The sequence below is a fragment of the Marmota flaviventris genome, chromosome 17 (genome assembly GCF_047511675.1).
Source record: "Marmota flaviventris isolate mMarFla1 chromosome 17, mMarFla1.hap1, whole genome shotgun sequence".
Lineage (NCBI taxonomy): Eukaryota > Metazoa > Chordata > Mammalia > Rodentia > Sciuridae > Marmota > Marmota flaviventris.
The window spans coordinates 55,867,260-55,886,069 of NC_092514.1; the positions used below are offsets into that span (position 1 = coordinate 55,867,260).

The window sequence follows — 18,810 nt, forward strand, 5'->3', positions numbered from 1 at the left end:
TTCTTTAGACAGCTGGGTTTTTGCATCCATCTTTGCATTTTATTTTTCTGTTAAATGCCAACAAATATTACCTAGATAAAAATATAAAATGACGACGACATATTTTCTCTCTCTCTCTTTTTTTTTTGTTGTTGTTGTTTGTTTGTTTGTGATGCTGAGATAGAACCCAGGGCCTTGTACTTGCTAGACAAGTTCTGTACCACTCAGCAATATCCCTAGCTCCCAGCATTTCCTGTTTTTGTGTAATATAATAACCAGCCATGCAGGATAAACGGAGACTCTCTTGTCTCATGGAATAGTTAGTCACTATGTAGCTTAGAGTTTAGTAGGGGAGCTACATAAATAAATATTCCATTTAGGAGCCATTTATTAAGCCAATTTCCCCCCCCCCCCCCCCTTAAATTGTGGAGTACCTCGAAAGGTGCATCCTTGAGGAATGAATTGGAATTTATTAGAAATAATAACAATGGTCTATCAAATTTCTAGACAAAAGAAATTGCATACACAAAAGCAGTTAAACATGAAAACAGTATGTATGTCTGGAAAACTATTAAAAGGTCAGTATTAATTAGAGCAAGAAGATTGAAGCACCTAACAGGAGGAAATGAAGCTGGAAAGTTACTAGGTGCCAATTTAAGGATTATATATACCTTCTATGGAGCTGAAGCTTTATTGTAGTTGACAGGGGACCATTGAAGTGTGTTGGTTCCTTTTTTTTTTTTTTTTGTATGAGTAATGCACTATTTTATTTTATTTTTTTAAGAGAGAGTGAGAGAGAATTTTTTAATGTTTATTTTTTAGTTTTTGGCAGACACAACATCTTTGTTTGTATGTGGTGCTGAGGATCGAACCCAGGCCACATGCATGCCAGGCGAGCACGCTACGCTTGAGCCACATCCCCAGCCCAATGCACTATTTTAAATTATAATTAAATACCAGAGGCATACACCTGTAATCCCAGTTACTCAGGAGTTTTGAGGCCAGCCTGGACAACAAAGCAAGACTCTCACCTTAAAAAAAATTATTACTTTCTATTTCTATGGCTCACAATTCCCAAAGATGAAGGTTGGTGACTCTACATCCATAGTAAGTAGTTCATCAAGAATTTTATGGGGCTGGGGATGTGGCTCAAGTGGTAGCGCGCTCGCCTGGCATGCGTGCGGCCCGGGTTCGATCCTCAGCACCACATACAAACAAGGATGTTGTGTCCGCCAAAAACTGAAAAATAAATATTAAAAAATTCTCTCTCTCTCTCTCTTAAAAAAAAGAAAAGAAAAAAAAAAGAATTTTATGATGGGGTTGAGGCTGTGGCTCAGTGGTAGAGTGCTCGCCTAGCATGTGTGAGGTGCTGGGTTTGATTCTCAGCACCACATATAAATAAACAAATAAATAAAGGTCCATCAGCAACTAAAAAATACTAAATAAAAAAAAGAATTTTATGATGGATGCTGGGGTTGTGGCTCAGTGGTAGAGTGCTTGCCTATTACACGTGAGGCACTGGGTTTGATCCTCAGTACCATATAAAAATTAAAAAATGAAGGTATTATATCCATTTACAACTAAAAAATGAATTTAATGGGGCTGGGATTGTGGCTCAGTAGTAAGAGCACTTGCCTTGCGTGTGTGAGGCCCTGGGTTCCATCCTCAGCACCACATAAAAAACAAAGGTATTGTGTCCATCTATAACTAAAAAAAAAAATTTTTTTTAATGTATTTAAAAAAATAAAGAAGAAAAACTTGATAATGACTGGGTATGGTGACACATGCCTGTAATCCCACCAATTTGGGAGACTGAAGTAGGAGGTCACAAATTCAAGGCTAGTCTTAGCAATTTAGCCAGGCCCTAAACAACTTAGCAAGACCCTGTTTCAAAATAAAAATAAAAGGGCTAGGTATGGCCGAGCACAGTGACACAAGTTCCTGTAATTCCAGCAACTCAGGAGGTCAAGGCAGGAGGATCCTGAGTTCAAAACCAATCTCAGCAAAAGCAAGGCACTTGGCAACTCCATGAGACCCTGTATCTAAATAAAATAGAAAATAGGGCTGGGGATGTGGCTCAGTGGCTGAGTGCCCCTGAGTTCAGTCCCTGGTATTAAAAAAAAAAAAAAGAAAATTGATGAAGACTATCATTTGTAACTCTTTGGACTCTATTAATATATTTTCTTGGGCTGGGGATGTGGCTCAAGCGGTAGCACGCTCGCCTGGCATGTTGAGGCCCGGGTTAGATCCTTAGCATCACATACAAACAAAGATGTTGTATCCGCTGATAACTAAAAAAATATATATATAATATATATATATATATATATATATATATATATATATATATATATATATATATATATATATATATATATATATATATTTTTTTTTTTTTTTTTTTTCCTTATGTTCCCTTTACTCCTTCATGGGGACTTTCTTAGAGCAAGGAGTAATTGCAGTTCTGCTTTTAACTTTCCCAGTCCCTGACGGCCCATAGTCTAGACAGTTAGGAGGTCCTAGGCTAAATTGAACTGCCTCTTTAAGTTGCTAAGCAGAACGTATGATCCCATAGACTAGCAAATCTATCAGATATTTGTCCTTGCTCACTTAATTCTGTTAACTCAAGGCTTCTGTCAACTTTGAGGCTTCTTGGGTGAAATGGTCGTGGGGTGGTAGAATAGTGAGAGGTTATCAGCAGGGCAGGAAAGAAAGATCAGTTGACAAAAGAGAAGACTAGGGCTGGGCTCGTGATCTTCATTTTATTTAATTTATTTATTAATTTTTTTAGTTTTAGGTGGACACAATACCTTTATTTTACATTTATGTGGTGCTGAGGATTGCACCCAGTGCCTCTGGCATGCTAGGCAAGCGCTCTACTGCTGAGCCACAACCCCAGCCCCTTCATTTTATTTTTATTACCCAAGTATAAATAACTTCACATTGTTTTAGATAGAGGTGAGATAGTCTTTTTTTTAAAAAAATGGGAATAATCACTGTGTAGCCATAGATTAGAGGCAGGGGGACTATTAAGAACACCATAAGATGGGCATGGTGGTGCATACCTGTAATCCCAGCAGCTCAGGGGGCTGAGACAGGAGGATCAAGAGTTCAAAGCCAGCCTTAATAGCAGCAAGGCGCTAAGCAACTCTGTGAGACCCTGTCTCTAAATAAAATACAAAATAGGGCTGAGGATTTGGCTCAGTGGTAAAGTGCCCCTAAGTTTAATCCAGCCGGCCCCCCCCCCCCCACCAAAAAAAAAAAACATTAAAAAGAGGATCAGTGCTTGAACTAATCAAGGCCCTGCCTATAGGTATGGACAGAATGTGTTTGATAGAGTAGTCTTGGGTGAGTGAGTAAAAGATGGGGAAGGAATAAGAGAAAGTAAGATAACTCAAAGATTTTTGAAAAACCCTCAAAAAAATGATTGGTGGTACTACCAGTCATTATAAATAATATAAAAGAAAGAGCAGGATAGGTGAGGATGAAAAGTGAACCTCTTCTGGGATCTGTTGTGTATTCAGGATTGTGATAGCTAATAGGCATATGGTCATGTGGGAGCTTGAAACTATCAATATAGATTTAGAAGTTAGTGTAGAAAAAAATGAGAAGTGGAACCCAAGAGAAATAAAGAGGAAGGATAAGGATAAATACCATCAATAGAAGATAGTCAAATTTTAAAAAGGACTGGTCTTAGGTGTCAGATAATATTGACAAATTAAGACCTAAGAAGAGAGTTTGCAAATTAAAAGGCCAGAGGTGAAATTAGTGTAGGATATGGGGTGAGAGAATGTGTAACATAATTAATGGGAAGGAAGTGACAGGCATGTCTGAATCTGTTTTATCATTTATTGAACATTTAGCATTTATTGAACATATAGCAGAGTATTGAACATTTAAATGCTAATAGTAAAGAAGATCAGTAAGAAGAAGTTGAAGATTCAGGAAAGAACTAAAATAATTTTAAAAGAGGGCTGGAGATGTGGCTCAAATGGTAGCGCGCTCCCCTGGCATGCGTGCGGCCTGGGTTCGATCCTCAGCACCACATGCAAACAAAGATGTTGTGTCCGCCAAAAACTAAAAAATAAATATTAAAAAAAAAATTCTCTCTCAAAAAAAAAATAAAATAATTTTAAAAGAGCAAAGTTCTAGGGGACACAGAATTAAGGCTACAAGTAGAGAACGATTAAAGAAAAAGAGGAAAATAAGATTATAGATGCAAGAAAATTTGTAAGAGGATGTTAAGGCAGTCACACCTCCCCCCTGATGACCTTTTTTTTTTTGGTAGCAGGCATTGAACCCAGGGGAACTTAACCATTGAATCACATCTCCCTGAGCCCTTTTTATTTTGAGACAGGGTCTCACTAAATTGCTTAGGGCCTTGTTAAATTGCTGAGGCTGTATTTGAACTTGGAATCCTCCTTCCTCAGCCTCCCAAGATGCTGGGATTTACAAATGTACACCACCATGCCTGGCTATAATGACTTTTTTTTCCAATGAAGAATTATTTACTGTGAGAGTATAGGAGATGAATTCAGGCACTAAGGAGAATGCCAAAGGTTTGTAATGACAGCCAAGCAAAATAGAAGAGGTTATTGATTGAAATCAAGTAAAAGGACTAAACCAACAGTATTCAAGCCTTACTGAGAGAGGAAAATATACAGTTTGGAGTGCTACCAATGATAATTGTATGCTTTTTATATCTTAAGCTTTTGTTTAGTTCTCTAGAAAAGGCAAATTGTTGATCTAGAATTAAGTACTTAAGGTTTAAATATATAAAAGGGTCACAGTGAAGATAGTAGTTTGGCTAATTAATCTATGGTCCAGGCTGGTTAGGTAAGAAAGAATAATGTGACATAGGGCTGAATTTGGAGGAAATGGAGGCATCTAGTACTTGAAGATCTTGTCAAAGGCAGTTTAAAACCTGGGTCTCACTGGGCATTGTGGTGCATACCCCACAATCCCAGCAATTTGGGAGGCTGAAACAGGAGGATCACAAAAGATGGGGATTTAGCTCAGAGGTAAAGCACACCTGGGTTCAGTTCCCAATACATCTCCCTCAAAAACAAACAAAACCAAAACCATGGTCGCAGAAGGATTTCCTTTGCATCTTGTTACGTATCTTTTTCCTGTGATTTATGACATAATAAATAGCATGGCATTTCTTTTCTATTTTATGTCGTCAAAGTTCCTTATTTTGTATATCATTCTGTTAGCTTAGTTGGAAGAAAAAGCAATAGTAATTGTGCTCTCAGGATGTTCTATGATATTATTTCATTCAAGAAACATTTAGTATCTCATGTGGGCCAAGCAGTAAATATTTGAGGCTGATGAGATTGAAGTTTGGCCTAATTTCCATTACTTATATCTGTTGCCATTTTAACTTTCAGTCTTTCCGTATGCCTTGATTTGTGAATCATCTCAGACTTTCAGAGTAAGGGAGTATGGATATCAAGAAATTTGAGGGGCTGGGATTGTGGCTCAGCAGTAGAGCGCTCACCTAGCATGGGCGGGACCTGGGTTCGATCCTCAGCACCACATAAAAATAAAAGGTATTGTGTTGTGTCCATCTACACCTAAAAAATAAATTAATTAATTAAAAAAGAAATTTGAGAAATCCTCTTTCCCTTTTTTTGGTATTGGGTATTACACTCAGAGATGCTATATCAGAGATGAGCTATATCCCCAGTCCTTTTTAATTTTGAAAAAGGGTCTTGCTAAGTTGCTTAGTGCCTCACTATGTTGCTAATACTGGCTTTGAACTTGGTGATCTCCCTGCCTTAACCTCCTAAATCCCTGGGATTACCGAACCACCATGCCCAGCCTCCCTTTTTGTCTTAATATAACTCTTCCTTCATTTTTTTTTTCTCAGAATTTGCTTATAAATTGAACTTAGAAATATAATGATGTAATGATGTTTGGGGCAACTGGGTAAGGTGTCCATAATCTCTACTAGGAATGAAAAGCATTTATTTAATGTAGACTTCCATGCTTTGTGGGGAGTACCTCCTTAGCATAACCTTTTTTCTGTATCTAATTTTTCTGTCTCATCTGTCAGGCACCTGAAATAACACCAGCCCCTTAGAAAAGAGTGAGTTGGGGCTGGGAATGTAATTCAGTGGTGCAGTGCTTGCCTAGCATGCATGACATTCTGGGTTCAATCCTCAGCACTCAAAAAAAAAAAGAAAGAAATGCAGATTTATGAGCCATGACCTGCTTAATTGGCTTCTGTGAGAATGGGGCTTAGAAACTTGTAACAAGTTCTTCGGGTGAATGTTTGATATACTAGTCTGTCTTTGACATAGGAGGTAATGGCAATATGTTAGTAGAAGGTGCCTCATGCATTATAAAAATTGTTTGCTCAGGTCATAGCTCTAATCCGTTTTAAAAATCTGTTATAGCTACAGTATTTTTGTGATTTACTTTTTTTCTACATTTATTTATTGGTTCTTTTTAGTTATACATGACAGCAGAAACCATTCTGATATAATTTACAAGCATGGAATATATCTTCCAGTTAGAATTCCATTCCTTTTTTGGGGGGGCGGGTACAGGGGATTGAATCCAAGAGTGCCTAACCACTGAGCTACATCCTCAGCTCTTTTTTATATTCAGAGACAGAATCTCACTGAGTTGCTTAGGGCCTCCCTGCGTTGCTAAGACCTCTTAATCCTGCCTCAGTCTCCCGATAGGATCCCATTCTTATGAATGTTCATGATGGTAGTATTCACTGTGTTGTTTTCATATATGTACATGGGAAAATTATGTCAGATTCATTGCACTTTCTTTATTTTTCTTATTCTCTCTCCTTTTCCTCCTTCTTCCATTGTTAATCTATTGCACTCCTATTCTATTCTCACACACACACCTGTGGTTTACTTTTTATTATGAAAAATGTCAAAATTATAAGAAAATTGAGACTAATAGATAGTTAATAATTAATACTTGTACCATGAATATTTTACTGTATTTGTTTATTTTTCTGCTTTAGCTCTTTTAAAGTGAATTGTAGGCATTATTACATTTGACACTAAATACTCTGGCAAAATTATTTCCTAGTGTCTTCTAATAGCCACTCCATATTTTATATATATTTTTTCCAGTTATCTCAAAAATGTGTTTTGGCCAGGTGTGCTGGTGCGTGCCTGTAACCCAACTACTCAGGAGGCTGAGGCAGGAGGATCGCGAGTTCAAAGCCAGCCTCAGCAACAGCAAGGCGCTAAGCAACTCAGTAAAACCCTGTCTTGAAATAAAATACAAAATAGGACTGGGGATGTGGCTCAGTGGTTAAGTACCCCTAAGTTCAATCCTTTGTGACCCCCCCCCCAAAAAAAAAATGTGTTTTGTAGCTAGTTTATTCAAGCCAGAATCAGTCAAGAATTATGTATTATATTTAAGGCCCCAATCTTAAATTTTTGAAAATCTAGAACAGCCCTAGGTTATGTATTTAATCTAGCAAGTTCAGGCCCTGTGGTCTACCCAGAAATTAAACAAACAAACAAATAAACTTGGGATGATGGAGAGGGGGAAGAGTAGAAGTCCATTTGATTAGACAAAGGGGAATGAAGGGAAAAGGGGTGGTGTGGGAGAGGAGAATAGGAAGGACAGTAGAATTAATGGGACATAATTTTCCTATCCTTGCATTTTGAATACTCAACCAAGGTAATTCCACATCATGTACAACCTCAAGAATAGGGTCCTAATTAGAATAAATTATACTCCATGTATGTATCATGCCAAAATACATTTTATATCTAAAAAGAAAGCCTTGACTAAGAATTAACTAAGAAATTAAATTTAAAAATGCAGTAATAATTAAAAAAAAAAGCCTGAAGCATTGTAAATTGGAATAGTCAAAAGAGGCTTAATTGAGGAGAGTGACTGATAAGAACACAAATGAGAGAACAGAGATTAAAATTAATTTTTGTAAAAAAAAAATGTTTTTTTAACTGATTAGCACTTGACTTTTCAAGTACAGTTTGGGGACTACTGCCAATTGCTTACAAAAATAATTGTTTTTTGTTTTACAGTGGGCAAATCAAACTAGCAGATTTTGGACTTGCTCGGCTTTATAACTCTGAAGAGAGGTGAGACATTCATCAAAATTATATGTGGGACTGGGCATGGTGGCACACACCTGTAATCTCAACAACTTAGGGAGGTCCTAAGCAACTTAGTGAGACACCCTTTTCAAAATTAAAAGGGACTGGAGATGTGGCTCACCCATGGGTTCAATCTCCACTATGTAAAAAAACTTACATGTGAGAAGGATCTCTAGAGGCCCAGGGAGTTTAAGGCCAGCCTGAGCAACATAGACTATGCCTCAAAAAATAAAAATAGCAAAATTTAAATTGTAGGTGGACACAGTACCTTTATTTATTTATTTGTTTGTTTGTTTATGTGTAGGTGAGGATTGAACCCAGTCCGTCACACGTGCTAGGCAAGCATTTTACCACTGAGCTACAACCCCAGTCCCCTATCCAGATTACTTTTAGATTGTTAGATTGTTGTGAGCTGTTTCAACAATTTCATCTTCAATTGGAAGCTATTTTTGTTTGCCTTTAGCTGTGTATTTATCATCAAAATCATTGTAAATTTATATAATGATGGTTTTACATTGCAGTCGTCCTTACACAAACAAAGTTATTACTCTATGGTACCGACCTCCTGAGCTGCTGCTGGGGGAAGAGCGCTATACACCAGCCATAGATGTCTGGAGCTGCGGGTAAGGTTCTGTTAATACTTTCTTTTGTCTGTAACTCACATATTATTGATCTGTACTCTGTTTTCTCTCTACATTGGCTTTTAACAGTTCTTCTACAATTCTAAAGTTTCTCTGCGGAGTATTAATATCAGTGATACACCTTTTCTTTAAACATTTCCTCAATTGTCTTTTTTTTTTAACTTCATTTGAATTAGGATTTAAGTGATTAAGATCCACAGATTATAGTTGATTACCCCAAGTCTTTTAATTAGACGTCCTCCTTCCATCTCTCTGTTTTGTTTCCTTACACTTTCCTTAGAGGAAACTAGGTAATTTGTTCTGTAGACTTCTCACAGCCTGAATTTTGCTGATTGTATCCTTATAGCTGGTTTTTATTTTTTTGCTTTTTTTTTTTCCTTCCCTCTCTTTCATTCCCTCATCCCCTATACACTCAGTACCAGGGATTGAACTCAGGGTTGCTTAACCCTGAGCCACATCTCTAGCCCTTTTTTATATTTTATTTAGAGACAGGGTCTCACTGGGTTGCTTAGGGCCTCTCTTAAGTTGTCCAGGCTGGCTTTGAACTTGAGATTCTCCTGCTGCAACCTCCCACACCTCCAGGATTATAGACGTGTGTCACTGCTCCTGGCTCTCTCATGTTCTTTATCCCTTTTATTTTCTGTAAATTGTAGGGGAATTCAGGGTTGATTTCTCAACCACCCACTGACCCTTAAACTACTTTACACAGGTGGGTTTGAGGTTTTTATTTTCTTTTGGGGGAGATGGGTACTGGGATTGACTTAGGAGCACTCAACCACTGAGACACATCCCTAGCCGTATTTTGTATTTTTTTTTTTAGGCTGGCTTTGGATTTTGAGTGCTTCTAACAGAAGATCAGTGGTAGATCAGAATTGAGGGTAGCAAGTGATAGGAACCACTGATAAGAGAACAAACTGTGAATGAGTGTGTTATATATTGAGAATTTAAAAATAATGAAACAATCCACTATAAATTAGTAGCTTTTGATTATGGCCGTTTGGGGACGGTTATAAACAATGCCTCATAAAATATTAATCCCTATTCGGGCAGATTTACACACATACCCCACTTGATAAATAACAGTTGTCTCTATTAATTTATTTTGGCCTTTGTCTATATTTTTACAGTTGTCTCTTTTTATGATATTATTAACTATTGATGATCATTGCCTATATCCCTTAATTCATTTGTGGTAATTTTATAATGGTAATATTCTCATCATACCATTCTTTATTAGAATATTTATATAAAGATAATACCCCAGGTACAAACTGTGTAGAAAAGTTAGGATAATGCTTAATTCTGTTTATTTACCAGTTCAAAATAATGACGTAGTTTTCTACTATTCCCAGAGATAACCAGTGAGAAAGATTTTGGTTTTATTTTTTACTTTAATTTTACAAACTCCTGGATTTAAGCATATTTGATGTGTTTTAATTCATTGTAGTTATTATCCTTATTCCTGTTTAAACTATCTAGTTTCTTTTTACCAGTGGGAGCTTTGTCAGGTTATTTCTTGAGTTTTGTTGATAATCATCGTGGGTTTTTTTGTTTATTTGTTTTTTTGGGTACTAGGGATGGAACCAAGGGGCTCTTTACCACTGTACTAAATTCTCAGCCCTTTTTATTTTTTTAATATTTTTTTAGTTGTAGTTGGACACAATACCTTTATTTTACTTATTTATTTTTATGTGATGCTGAGGATCAAACCCAGAGCCTCACGTGCTAAGCAAGTATTCTACCACTGAGCTACAATCCCAGCCTTTTATTTTAGAGATGGGGTCTCATCAAGTTAACTGCTTAGGGCCTCACTAAATTACTGAGGCTGGCCTCAAACTTGCAATCCTCCTGCCTCAGCCTCCCAAGTGGCTGGGATTATAGGCATATACTATTGCATCTGGCTTCAATAGTAGTCATTGATATTCTTCCTTATTTTTTGGTTTCAGGCTTATCCTATCCTGTTCATTTTTTGCCCTACTACATGATATTCGCTATTACTCTAAAAAGCCTTCATTCCTTTGTGGAAAATTACAATAGAAACCACAATTTTTGTGTTAGAGGAACAGACATCTTTAAATGGGTTAGTTGTTAGTTGTTTCTTACATTGTATGACACACTGTCCTTGACCTCCATGCTTTATTGTTTTGACATATGTACTTCATGATATAGTATATCCCATTCTTTCCTTTCCTCACATTTTTTTTTTTTTTTTTTTTGGTACTGGGGTTAAATTCAGGGGCACTCAACTGCTGAACCACATCCCCAGCCCTATTTTGTATTTTTAGAGACAGGATCTCACTGAGTTGCTTAGTGCCTTGCCATTGCAAAGGTTGGTTTTGAACTCTTGATCCTCCTGGCACTGTAGGGGTTTTATTTCAAAAAATTCAAAAGGATAATAGAAAAAGATAATTTCTGTGGCAGCTTACCCAATCAAAAGAAACTTTAGTTAAGTTTTACTGACTCAAGCTGGATATGTTTGTGTTCTGGGCTATTTGCTTTAGCAGTATTAGCAACTAAGCTCTAAAATTAACACCCCAGTAAGATGTATTGGGAAAGTTCATAGTTCTTTTAGTATTATTATTTCAGTCTGTGCAACCTGTCACTTCTGCAGTAGCAAAGAGTTGATTACATAATGAATGTTTTAGCCACCCAAAGTTTGGAAACTGAAATAAAACACAATTAGAAATTGAAACTATAGAAAACTAGTCTTACTTTAAAGTTCAACTTACAAGATTATGCTTACCTTTTTTTAAAAAAAATATTTTTATAGTAGATGAACACAATACCTTTATTTTATTTGTATGTGGTGCTGAGGATTGAACCCAATGCCTCACACGTGTTAAGCAAGCTTACTCTACCAGCTGAGCTATAATCCCAGCCGTATGCTTACCTTTCGAAGTGAACTTATTAGTTTGATGTTCCATGTTAGTTTCTCTTAAGATATTTATACAGAATGTGTTTTTTTTTGTTTTGTTTTACAGAGAATTAATATAGTAGTTCAGTGTACAAATCAGAGGAGAAACTAGAAAGACTAGTACAACAAATTATATGTGAAATGAGAAAACCTTGCTATTGTGTTTTTCATTTATCTCCTCTTATTTCCAGTTGTTAGAACAGTGGAACTTTCTTCTTTTTCTTTTTCATTTTCTTTTTCTTTTTTTTTTTTTTTGTTTTGGGAATTTAATCCAGGGGTGCTTCACCACTTACTTGTCTTACTGAGTTGTTTAGGTACTCATTAAGTTCCTGAGGCTGGCCTTGAACATGCAATCCTCCTGTTTTAGCCTCCCTATAACACTGGAACTTGATTTGGCAGTTAATGTTTAAGGTCTGTTGAAAATAGAATAAATTTTACTTTTTTCATCTCTAACATTTGAATACCAGAAGCAAAAAGTTGCCTTTTGTCAATTGAGATTAATAAATGTTAATAGGTGCTGATTTCTTAAAAAACTACGTTTTTCTTTCTCAAGTTAAAGAATTTCAAAATAAATATATAAAATTTGGGTCTGTGAATATTTGTAAATAAATCTTATTTCAAAGCATAAGTCAAACCAGACATGATGATGGCACACAGCTGTAATCCCAGCTACTTGGGAGACTGAGGCAGAAGAATTCACAATTTTGAGGCCAGCCTAGGCAAGTTAATGAGACCCTATCTCAAAATAAAAAATGAAAAGGGCTAAGATGTAGCTCGGTGGTAGAACAATCACCAGTACCCCCCCAAATACATACACAAACACAAGTCAGAAGAGATTTATTGCCCCCTACCTTTTTTAACATGCTGGGTTAAAAAATGAAATATTTCATGCATACAAAAAGTATATATTTTTTCTCTAATTTTACTTTGAAATAATTAATTAAAACTAATTAAGAATTATAAGACCTATGGGGCTGCTCAGTAATAGAGCACTGCCTAGCATGTGTGAGGCACTGGGTTCAATTCTCAGCACCACATATAAATAAATAAAATAAAGGTCCATTGACAACTTAAAAAAGTTTTAAGACCTACAAAGAACTTCTGCACAGCCTTTATCTAGATGTATTCCCCCACCTCACCCCCAGTACCTAAGTATTGAATCCAGAGTGGACTGCACTCTCTTACTAAGCTACATTCCTAGGCCCTCCCTCCTTTATTTAATTGCATTGCCGGGCACAGTGGCACATACTTGTAAGCAGGAGAATCCCAATTTCAAAGCCAGCTTCAGCAAATCAGCAAGTCCCTAAGCAATTTTTTGAGACCCTGTCTCAAAATAAAAAAAGGGCTGGGCGTGAAGCTCAGTTGTAAAAAGTGCCCTCAGGTTCTGTCCCTGATACCAAAAAAAAAGGTAAAAAAAAGTGCTTCACAAATTTGCATGTTATCCTTGGATAGGACCATGCTAATCTCTATATTTTTCTAATTTTAATATATGTGCTATCAAAATAAGCACACCTCACCTTTTTTATAAATCTTGATTTTGAGACAGGGTCTTGCTGTCTTTCTCAGGCTGGCCTTGAATTTGTAATCTTCCTGCCTTAGCCTCCTGTGTAGTTGAGGTTACAGGTATATGTCCCCACACCTGGCAGCACTGGGACTTGAACACAGGACCTTGCTAGGCAAGCACCCTATTATTGAGCTGCATTCCCAGCTCACTAAAGTTTTTAGACCTTTTTATTAAAATATAAAATAAACTGCATCTGTTTAAAGTACACAACTGAAAAGTTTTGACCTAATTTAGTTACTGTGAAACCATTACCACAGTCAAGAAATGATCACCTAAAAAGATTCCTTGTATCATTTTGTAATCCTTCTCTTGTACCTACATTATCCCATTCCAGGCAAACCACTATTTTGTTTTTCTAAAAGTTTTATGTAAGTGGAATCATATAATATATTTACCTCGCCCAGGACATTTTTTATTCAACATAAATTGAGGTTCATTCTTATTAGTGTCACTAGTTTTGTTGTTATGTTTGTTTGGGTTCTAGGATCTAACCCAGGGTTGCTGTATTACTGGTCTTTATCCCCAGTCCTTTTAAATTTTTTTTATTTTGAGACATGGTCTCACTAAGTTGCTGAGGCTGGCCTCAAACTTGTGATCCTCCTGCCTTCCAAGTCATTGAAATTACAGGCCTGAGCTTCCTTGATGGCTATTTGTTTTTGAGACAGAGACTTACCTTGTTGTCCAGGTTCAAGGTTCAAGGGATCAAGTGATTCTTCTGCCTCATCTTTCTAAGTGGCTGGGATTATAAATATGTATGACCAAGCCTGACTAGAATGACTAATTTTTAACATCTTGCCACATTGGCACACACATATATATAACACATATATACATAAAATAAAAAATGTTTATGCTGGGATTGTGGTTCAGCGGTAGAGCACTTGCCTAGCATGGGCAGGACCCGGGTTCGATCCTCAGCACCACATAAAAATAAAAGGCATTGTGTTGTGTCCATCTACACCTAAAAAATAAATATTAAAAAAAAGTTTATGTTTTTATCATATTTTTTCCAGACTTGTTTGAAGGAAGTTGCATATATCATGCCTTTTCCCTCTTTAATATTTAATATATAGCCCTTAAAAACAAATGAACCTCTTATATAACCATAGTATAGTGATAAAATATTTTTATTTAATACTGTACATTTCATATTTCAGTTTTTATTAGTACCATAAGTAATGTCCTAGTAACAATACCCCCAATTCAGGTCCTGTCCAGGATCATGAGGGCTGGTGATTAGCTTGGTGATATAAGAGTGCTCACCTGTCAAGATTGAGGCTCTGGGTTTAATCCCTAGCACCTGAGGGAAAGTGAATATGCCAATCCAAGATCATTATTATTCTTAGTTGTCTTATTATTTATTTATTTATTTATTTAAATGGAATTTTGCTGTGTTGTTCAGACTGGTCTCAAATTCATGGGCCTAAGTGATCCTTCTTGCATTTGCATTATAGGTGAATATAAATTTTCTACCATGTAGATTCAGGTTACACATCTTTTTTTTCCCTCCAGTGCTGGGAATTGAACCCAGGGCCTCAAACATGGCAGGCAAGCCCCTATCGCTTAGTTCCTTCCCCAATCCAGGGTATGTTTTTTGTGGGGGTGGGGGATTACTGGAGGTTGAACTCATAGACACTCGATCATGAGCCACATCCCTAGCCCTATTTTTATTAGAGACAGGGTCTCACCGAGTTGCCTAGTGCCTTCCTAAATTGCTGATGCTGGCATTGAACTCAGGATCCCCCTGCCTCAGACTCCTGAGCTGCTCGGATTACAGGTGTATGCCTCCATGCCTAGCAGGTTATGTATTTTTTTAAAAATATTTTTTTAGATGATTATGGATCTTTATTTTATTCATTTATTTATATGTGGTGTTAAGAATCGAACCCAGTGCCTCGCACATGCTAGGCAAGCGCTCTACCACTGAGCCACAACCCCAGCCCCAGATTATGCATTTTTGAATGGAATATTTCATAAGCAATTTTCCCTGGGGCGCTTTGAGCCCCCTTTTTAAAAAATTTTTTATTTTTATTCTATCTTGAGTCTCACTAAGTTGCTTAGGGTCTAGCTAAATTGCTGAGATTGCCTCAGCCTCCCAAGTCCCTGGGATTATAGGTGTGTACTACTTTGCCTGGCCTTAAGCACTGTTGTATTTCTCTCAGAGTATCATGTGTGTACTTACATGGATTTTGTTTGCCCTTTAGTATTGATATTAATTTTTGTCATTTGGTTAAGTTGTTGTTTTTGCCCCCCACTAAACTTACTGGTTTTATTCTTTTTAAAAAAAAATTTAATTTTTTGGGCGAGGGTTGTAGCCCAGTGGTAGAGCGCTCTTCTAGCATGTGCGAGGCCCTAGTTCAATCCTCAGCACCACATATAAATAAATAAAATAAAGGCGTTGTGTCCAACTACAACTAAAAAAGATTTTTTAAAAATTTTTTTAGTTATAGGTGAACATAATATATTTTATTTTTATGTGGTGCTGAGGATCAAACCCAGTGCCTCATGCACACTAGGTGAGCACTTTACCACTGAGCCACAACCCCAGCCCCTAAAAAAAATATTTAAAAAATATATTTATTTTTTAGTTATAGGTGGACACAATATCTTTATTTTTTTATTTTTATTTTTATATGGTGCTGAGGATCCAACCCAGTGCCTCATGCGTGCTAGGTGAGCACTCTACCTCTGCGCCACAACCCCAGACTATTGGTTTTATTCTTATAGTTAATAAAGGAATTTTTAGGGAGATGCTTTGAGACTGTGTAAATATATTCATATGGTTTTGAATGTCCTGTTCAAAATGACAAAGTATTTGTATAAGCATAATTTATTTGAAAATCATATTAGAACTGATTCTGGCTGATAATTTTTTTTTTTTTTTTTTGCAAATTCAGTGCCAAGAGGGCTGTAGTATAGTATATATTCTACAGAGCAGATTAATGACACAAACTAACTTCCCTTTTAGAAACTGCTGAGCATCCTTGTAAAATTATCTTTAGTTATTTTCATAATTTACAGTGCCATAGTAGGAATAAAGACTCTTCTGTGCTTAGAGCTGTCCTTTACAAGTGGAAGTTTGATGTGCTGGCAAATTATGGCAAGAATTTATTTATTTATTTATTTTAGGAAACAAACACTGAAGTTCTAGGCTAATTTACAACACAGTATATTGGATGTAGCCTGATACTATAAAAGTTTATTGAGACAACTTTAAATAGGCTCCAGGGATTTCTCTCCTGACCTCTCAGTTTTACTCTTTCTAGGTGCATCCTTGGGGAGCTGTTCACAAAGAAGCCTATATTTCAAGCCAATCTGGAACTAGCTCAGCTAGAACTGATCAGGTACAGCTGTGCATGTGCTATTATGTACCGGGTGTGATAGGTAATCTAATCCTCTAATTTCTAACACTTTCCAGTCATTCTACTAAATGATTGTACAAGTTTTCTCTTTGCTCAGTTAGATTTACTTTATATTTTGTTCTAGGCTGAGTATGAAAAGAAGCTATATTTTGCGCCGGGGTTGTAGTTCAGTGGTAGAGTGCTTGCCTAGCATGTGTAATGCACTGGGTTTGATTCCTGGCACCACATAAAAATAAATAAAATAAAGGTATTGTGTCCATCTACAACTAAAATATATATATATATATATATATATATTTTTTTTTTTTTTAAAAATAAACTATATTTCATTGTAGAAAATATATATTGAAACTATATTTTGTTTTATGGTGCTGGGCATTGAACCTAGGGCTTTGTGCATGCTTAGTGCATGCTTCGCATGCACTCTACTACTGAGCTACATCCCTAGAACCCTCCATTTAATTTTTTAAAGTCTTAACTTGCATAATTTTTCTTTTCTTTCTTTTTTTGATTGGGAGGGTACTGGATATTGAACCTAAAGGTGCGTTACCACTGTGCTAAATCTCCAACCCTTTTTAATTATTTTTTATTTTGAGTCAAGTTCTCACTAAAGAACCTCACCGAGTTACTGAGGCTGGTCCCAAACTTGTGATCCTCCTACCTCAACCTCCAAAGTTGAAAGGATTACAGGTGTGCACCACTAGTTCCAGCTTATTTTGTATATTTTGCTTTAACACGGGCACCTATAGCCCCAATCTTTCAGGAGGTTGAGATGGGAGGATCTCTTGATCCTAGGAGTTCAGGGCCATTCCAGGCAACATAGTGAGACTTCATCTCAAACCAAAAAAGAAAAAAGAAAAGCATGCTGTTTTCAGGATGTTTGTTTGTTTGATTCTTAGGTTAAATTAAAATTAAGTTTGGGCTAGGGACGTGGCTCAAGCAGTAGTGCACTCGCCTGGCATGCGTGCGGCCCGGGTTCGATCCTCAGCACCATATACAAACAAAGATGTTGTGTCCGCCGAAAACTAAAAAATAAATATTAAAAAAATTCTCTCTTTAAAAAAAAAAATAAAAAATTAAATTAAATTTATGGGGCTGGGGGGTGATTCAGTGATAGAGCATGTGCTAACCATGTGCAAGGCCTTGGGTTCAATACCTAGTATGAAAAAAAGAAAAGCATGTTACTCTTTTTTTTTTTTTTAATTAATTAATTTATTTTTTTGGTGTAGATGGACACAACACAATGCCTTTATTTTTTATATGGTGCTAAGGATTGAACCCGGCTCCCTCCCGTGCTAGGTGGGCTCTCTACCACTGAACCACAATCCCAGCCCAGAAAAGCCTGTTATTCAGTTGATTGCTTTTCTGTTAAACTTTAAGACTCAGATAAATCAGGTCCCTGCCTTCAAAAACCTCCGTTTAGTAATGTTTATGGCATATAAACAGATAGTTTGAAAATTGAACCTATAATAGAAAATTTAGGGAAGTCCTGTTGTTAGAATGAAATTTGGGCCTCTCCTCCCCCAATAAAATTGAAAGGAGGAATTCAGCAGGCAAATTTTAAATTACACTAGACATTTTAAAGGTAATATATAACTCGTATTATTACATAATAAACTCCCAATTACCTATCAAAATTTCCACTTGTATGCTCTGTTCTCTTCTTTTCTCTGTAGGGACAATATAAGACTAAATCTTTTGTAGTATATGAACTTAATATTAACCGAATAGAACAAAATTGGTAATGAAAATTGTGTCGGGGATTAAAAACATGTTTTATGCTGGGTACAGTGTCACACCTGTGATTTCAGTGACTTGGGAGGCTGAGGCAGAAGGATTTCATGTTTAAGGCCAGCCTCAGCAATTTAGCAAGTCCTTGTCTTAAAATATAAAATGAAAAAAGGAATAGCTGGGAATGTGTCTCAGAGGTAGTTGTGCTTGCCTGGCATGCCTAGGCCCTTAGGCCCTGGGTTCAATTCCTAGTACCATCACTGAAAAAGAGAGAGAGAGAGACAGAGAGAGAGAGAGAGAGAATTGGAATTGGAGATGTGGTTCAGTGGTAAAGCACCCTTGTATTCAATTCCCAGTACTGGAAATTTTTTTTTTTTTTTAAACCAAATGTGTGGATTATTTTGGATTATTATGCCATTATTTTCTCTTATTGTGATATAATCAGTTCTTTCTATCCTTAAAGCAGCAAGGTCATATTTTACCTTTCTGCATACCCTATATGATAAGCAAAATTTCC

At 36.6% G+C, this 18,810-nt stretch overlaps 1 protein-coding gene and 1 pseudogene across 10 annotated transcripts in view; one reads left to right on the forward strand and one right to left on the reverse strand.

Moving 5' to 3' along the window:
• Window positions 1–18,810, forward strand: part of LOC114081689 (cyclin-dependent kinase 12) — an 83,012-nt gene that overhangs the window by 32,999 nt on the left and 31,203 nt on the right. For all 10 annotated transcript variants that reach the window (XR_011705043.1, XR_011705042.1, XR_011705041.1 and 7 more), the window contains exons 7-9: window positions 8,010–8,066; window positions 8,603–8,704; window positions 16,467–16,544. Coding sequence is in view for 6 of the 10 variants with exons in the window: in XM_071603521.1 (XP_071459622.1) it covers window positions 8,010–8,066; window positions 8,603–8,704; window positions 16,467–16,544 (237 nt within the window). In the remaining 4 variants the exon portion in view is untranslated. The remainder of the gene's footprint in view (window positions 1–8,009; window positions 8,067–8,602; window positions 8,705–16,466; window positions 16,545–18,810) is intronic.
• Window positions 13,047–13,146, reverse strand: LOC114084489 (U6 spliceosomal RNA; annotated as a pseudogene).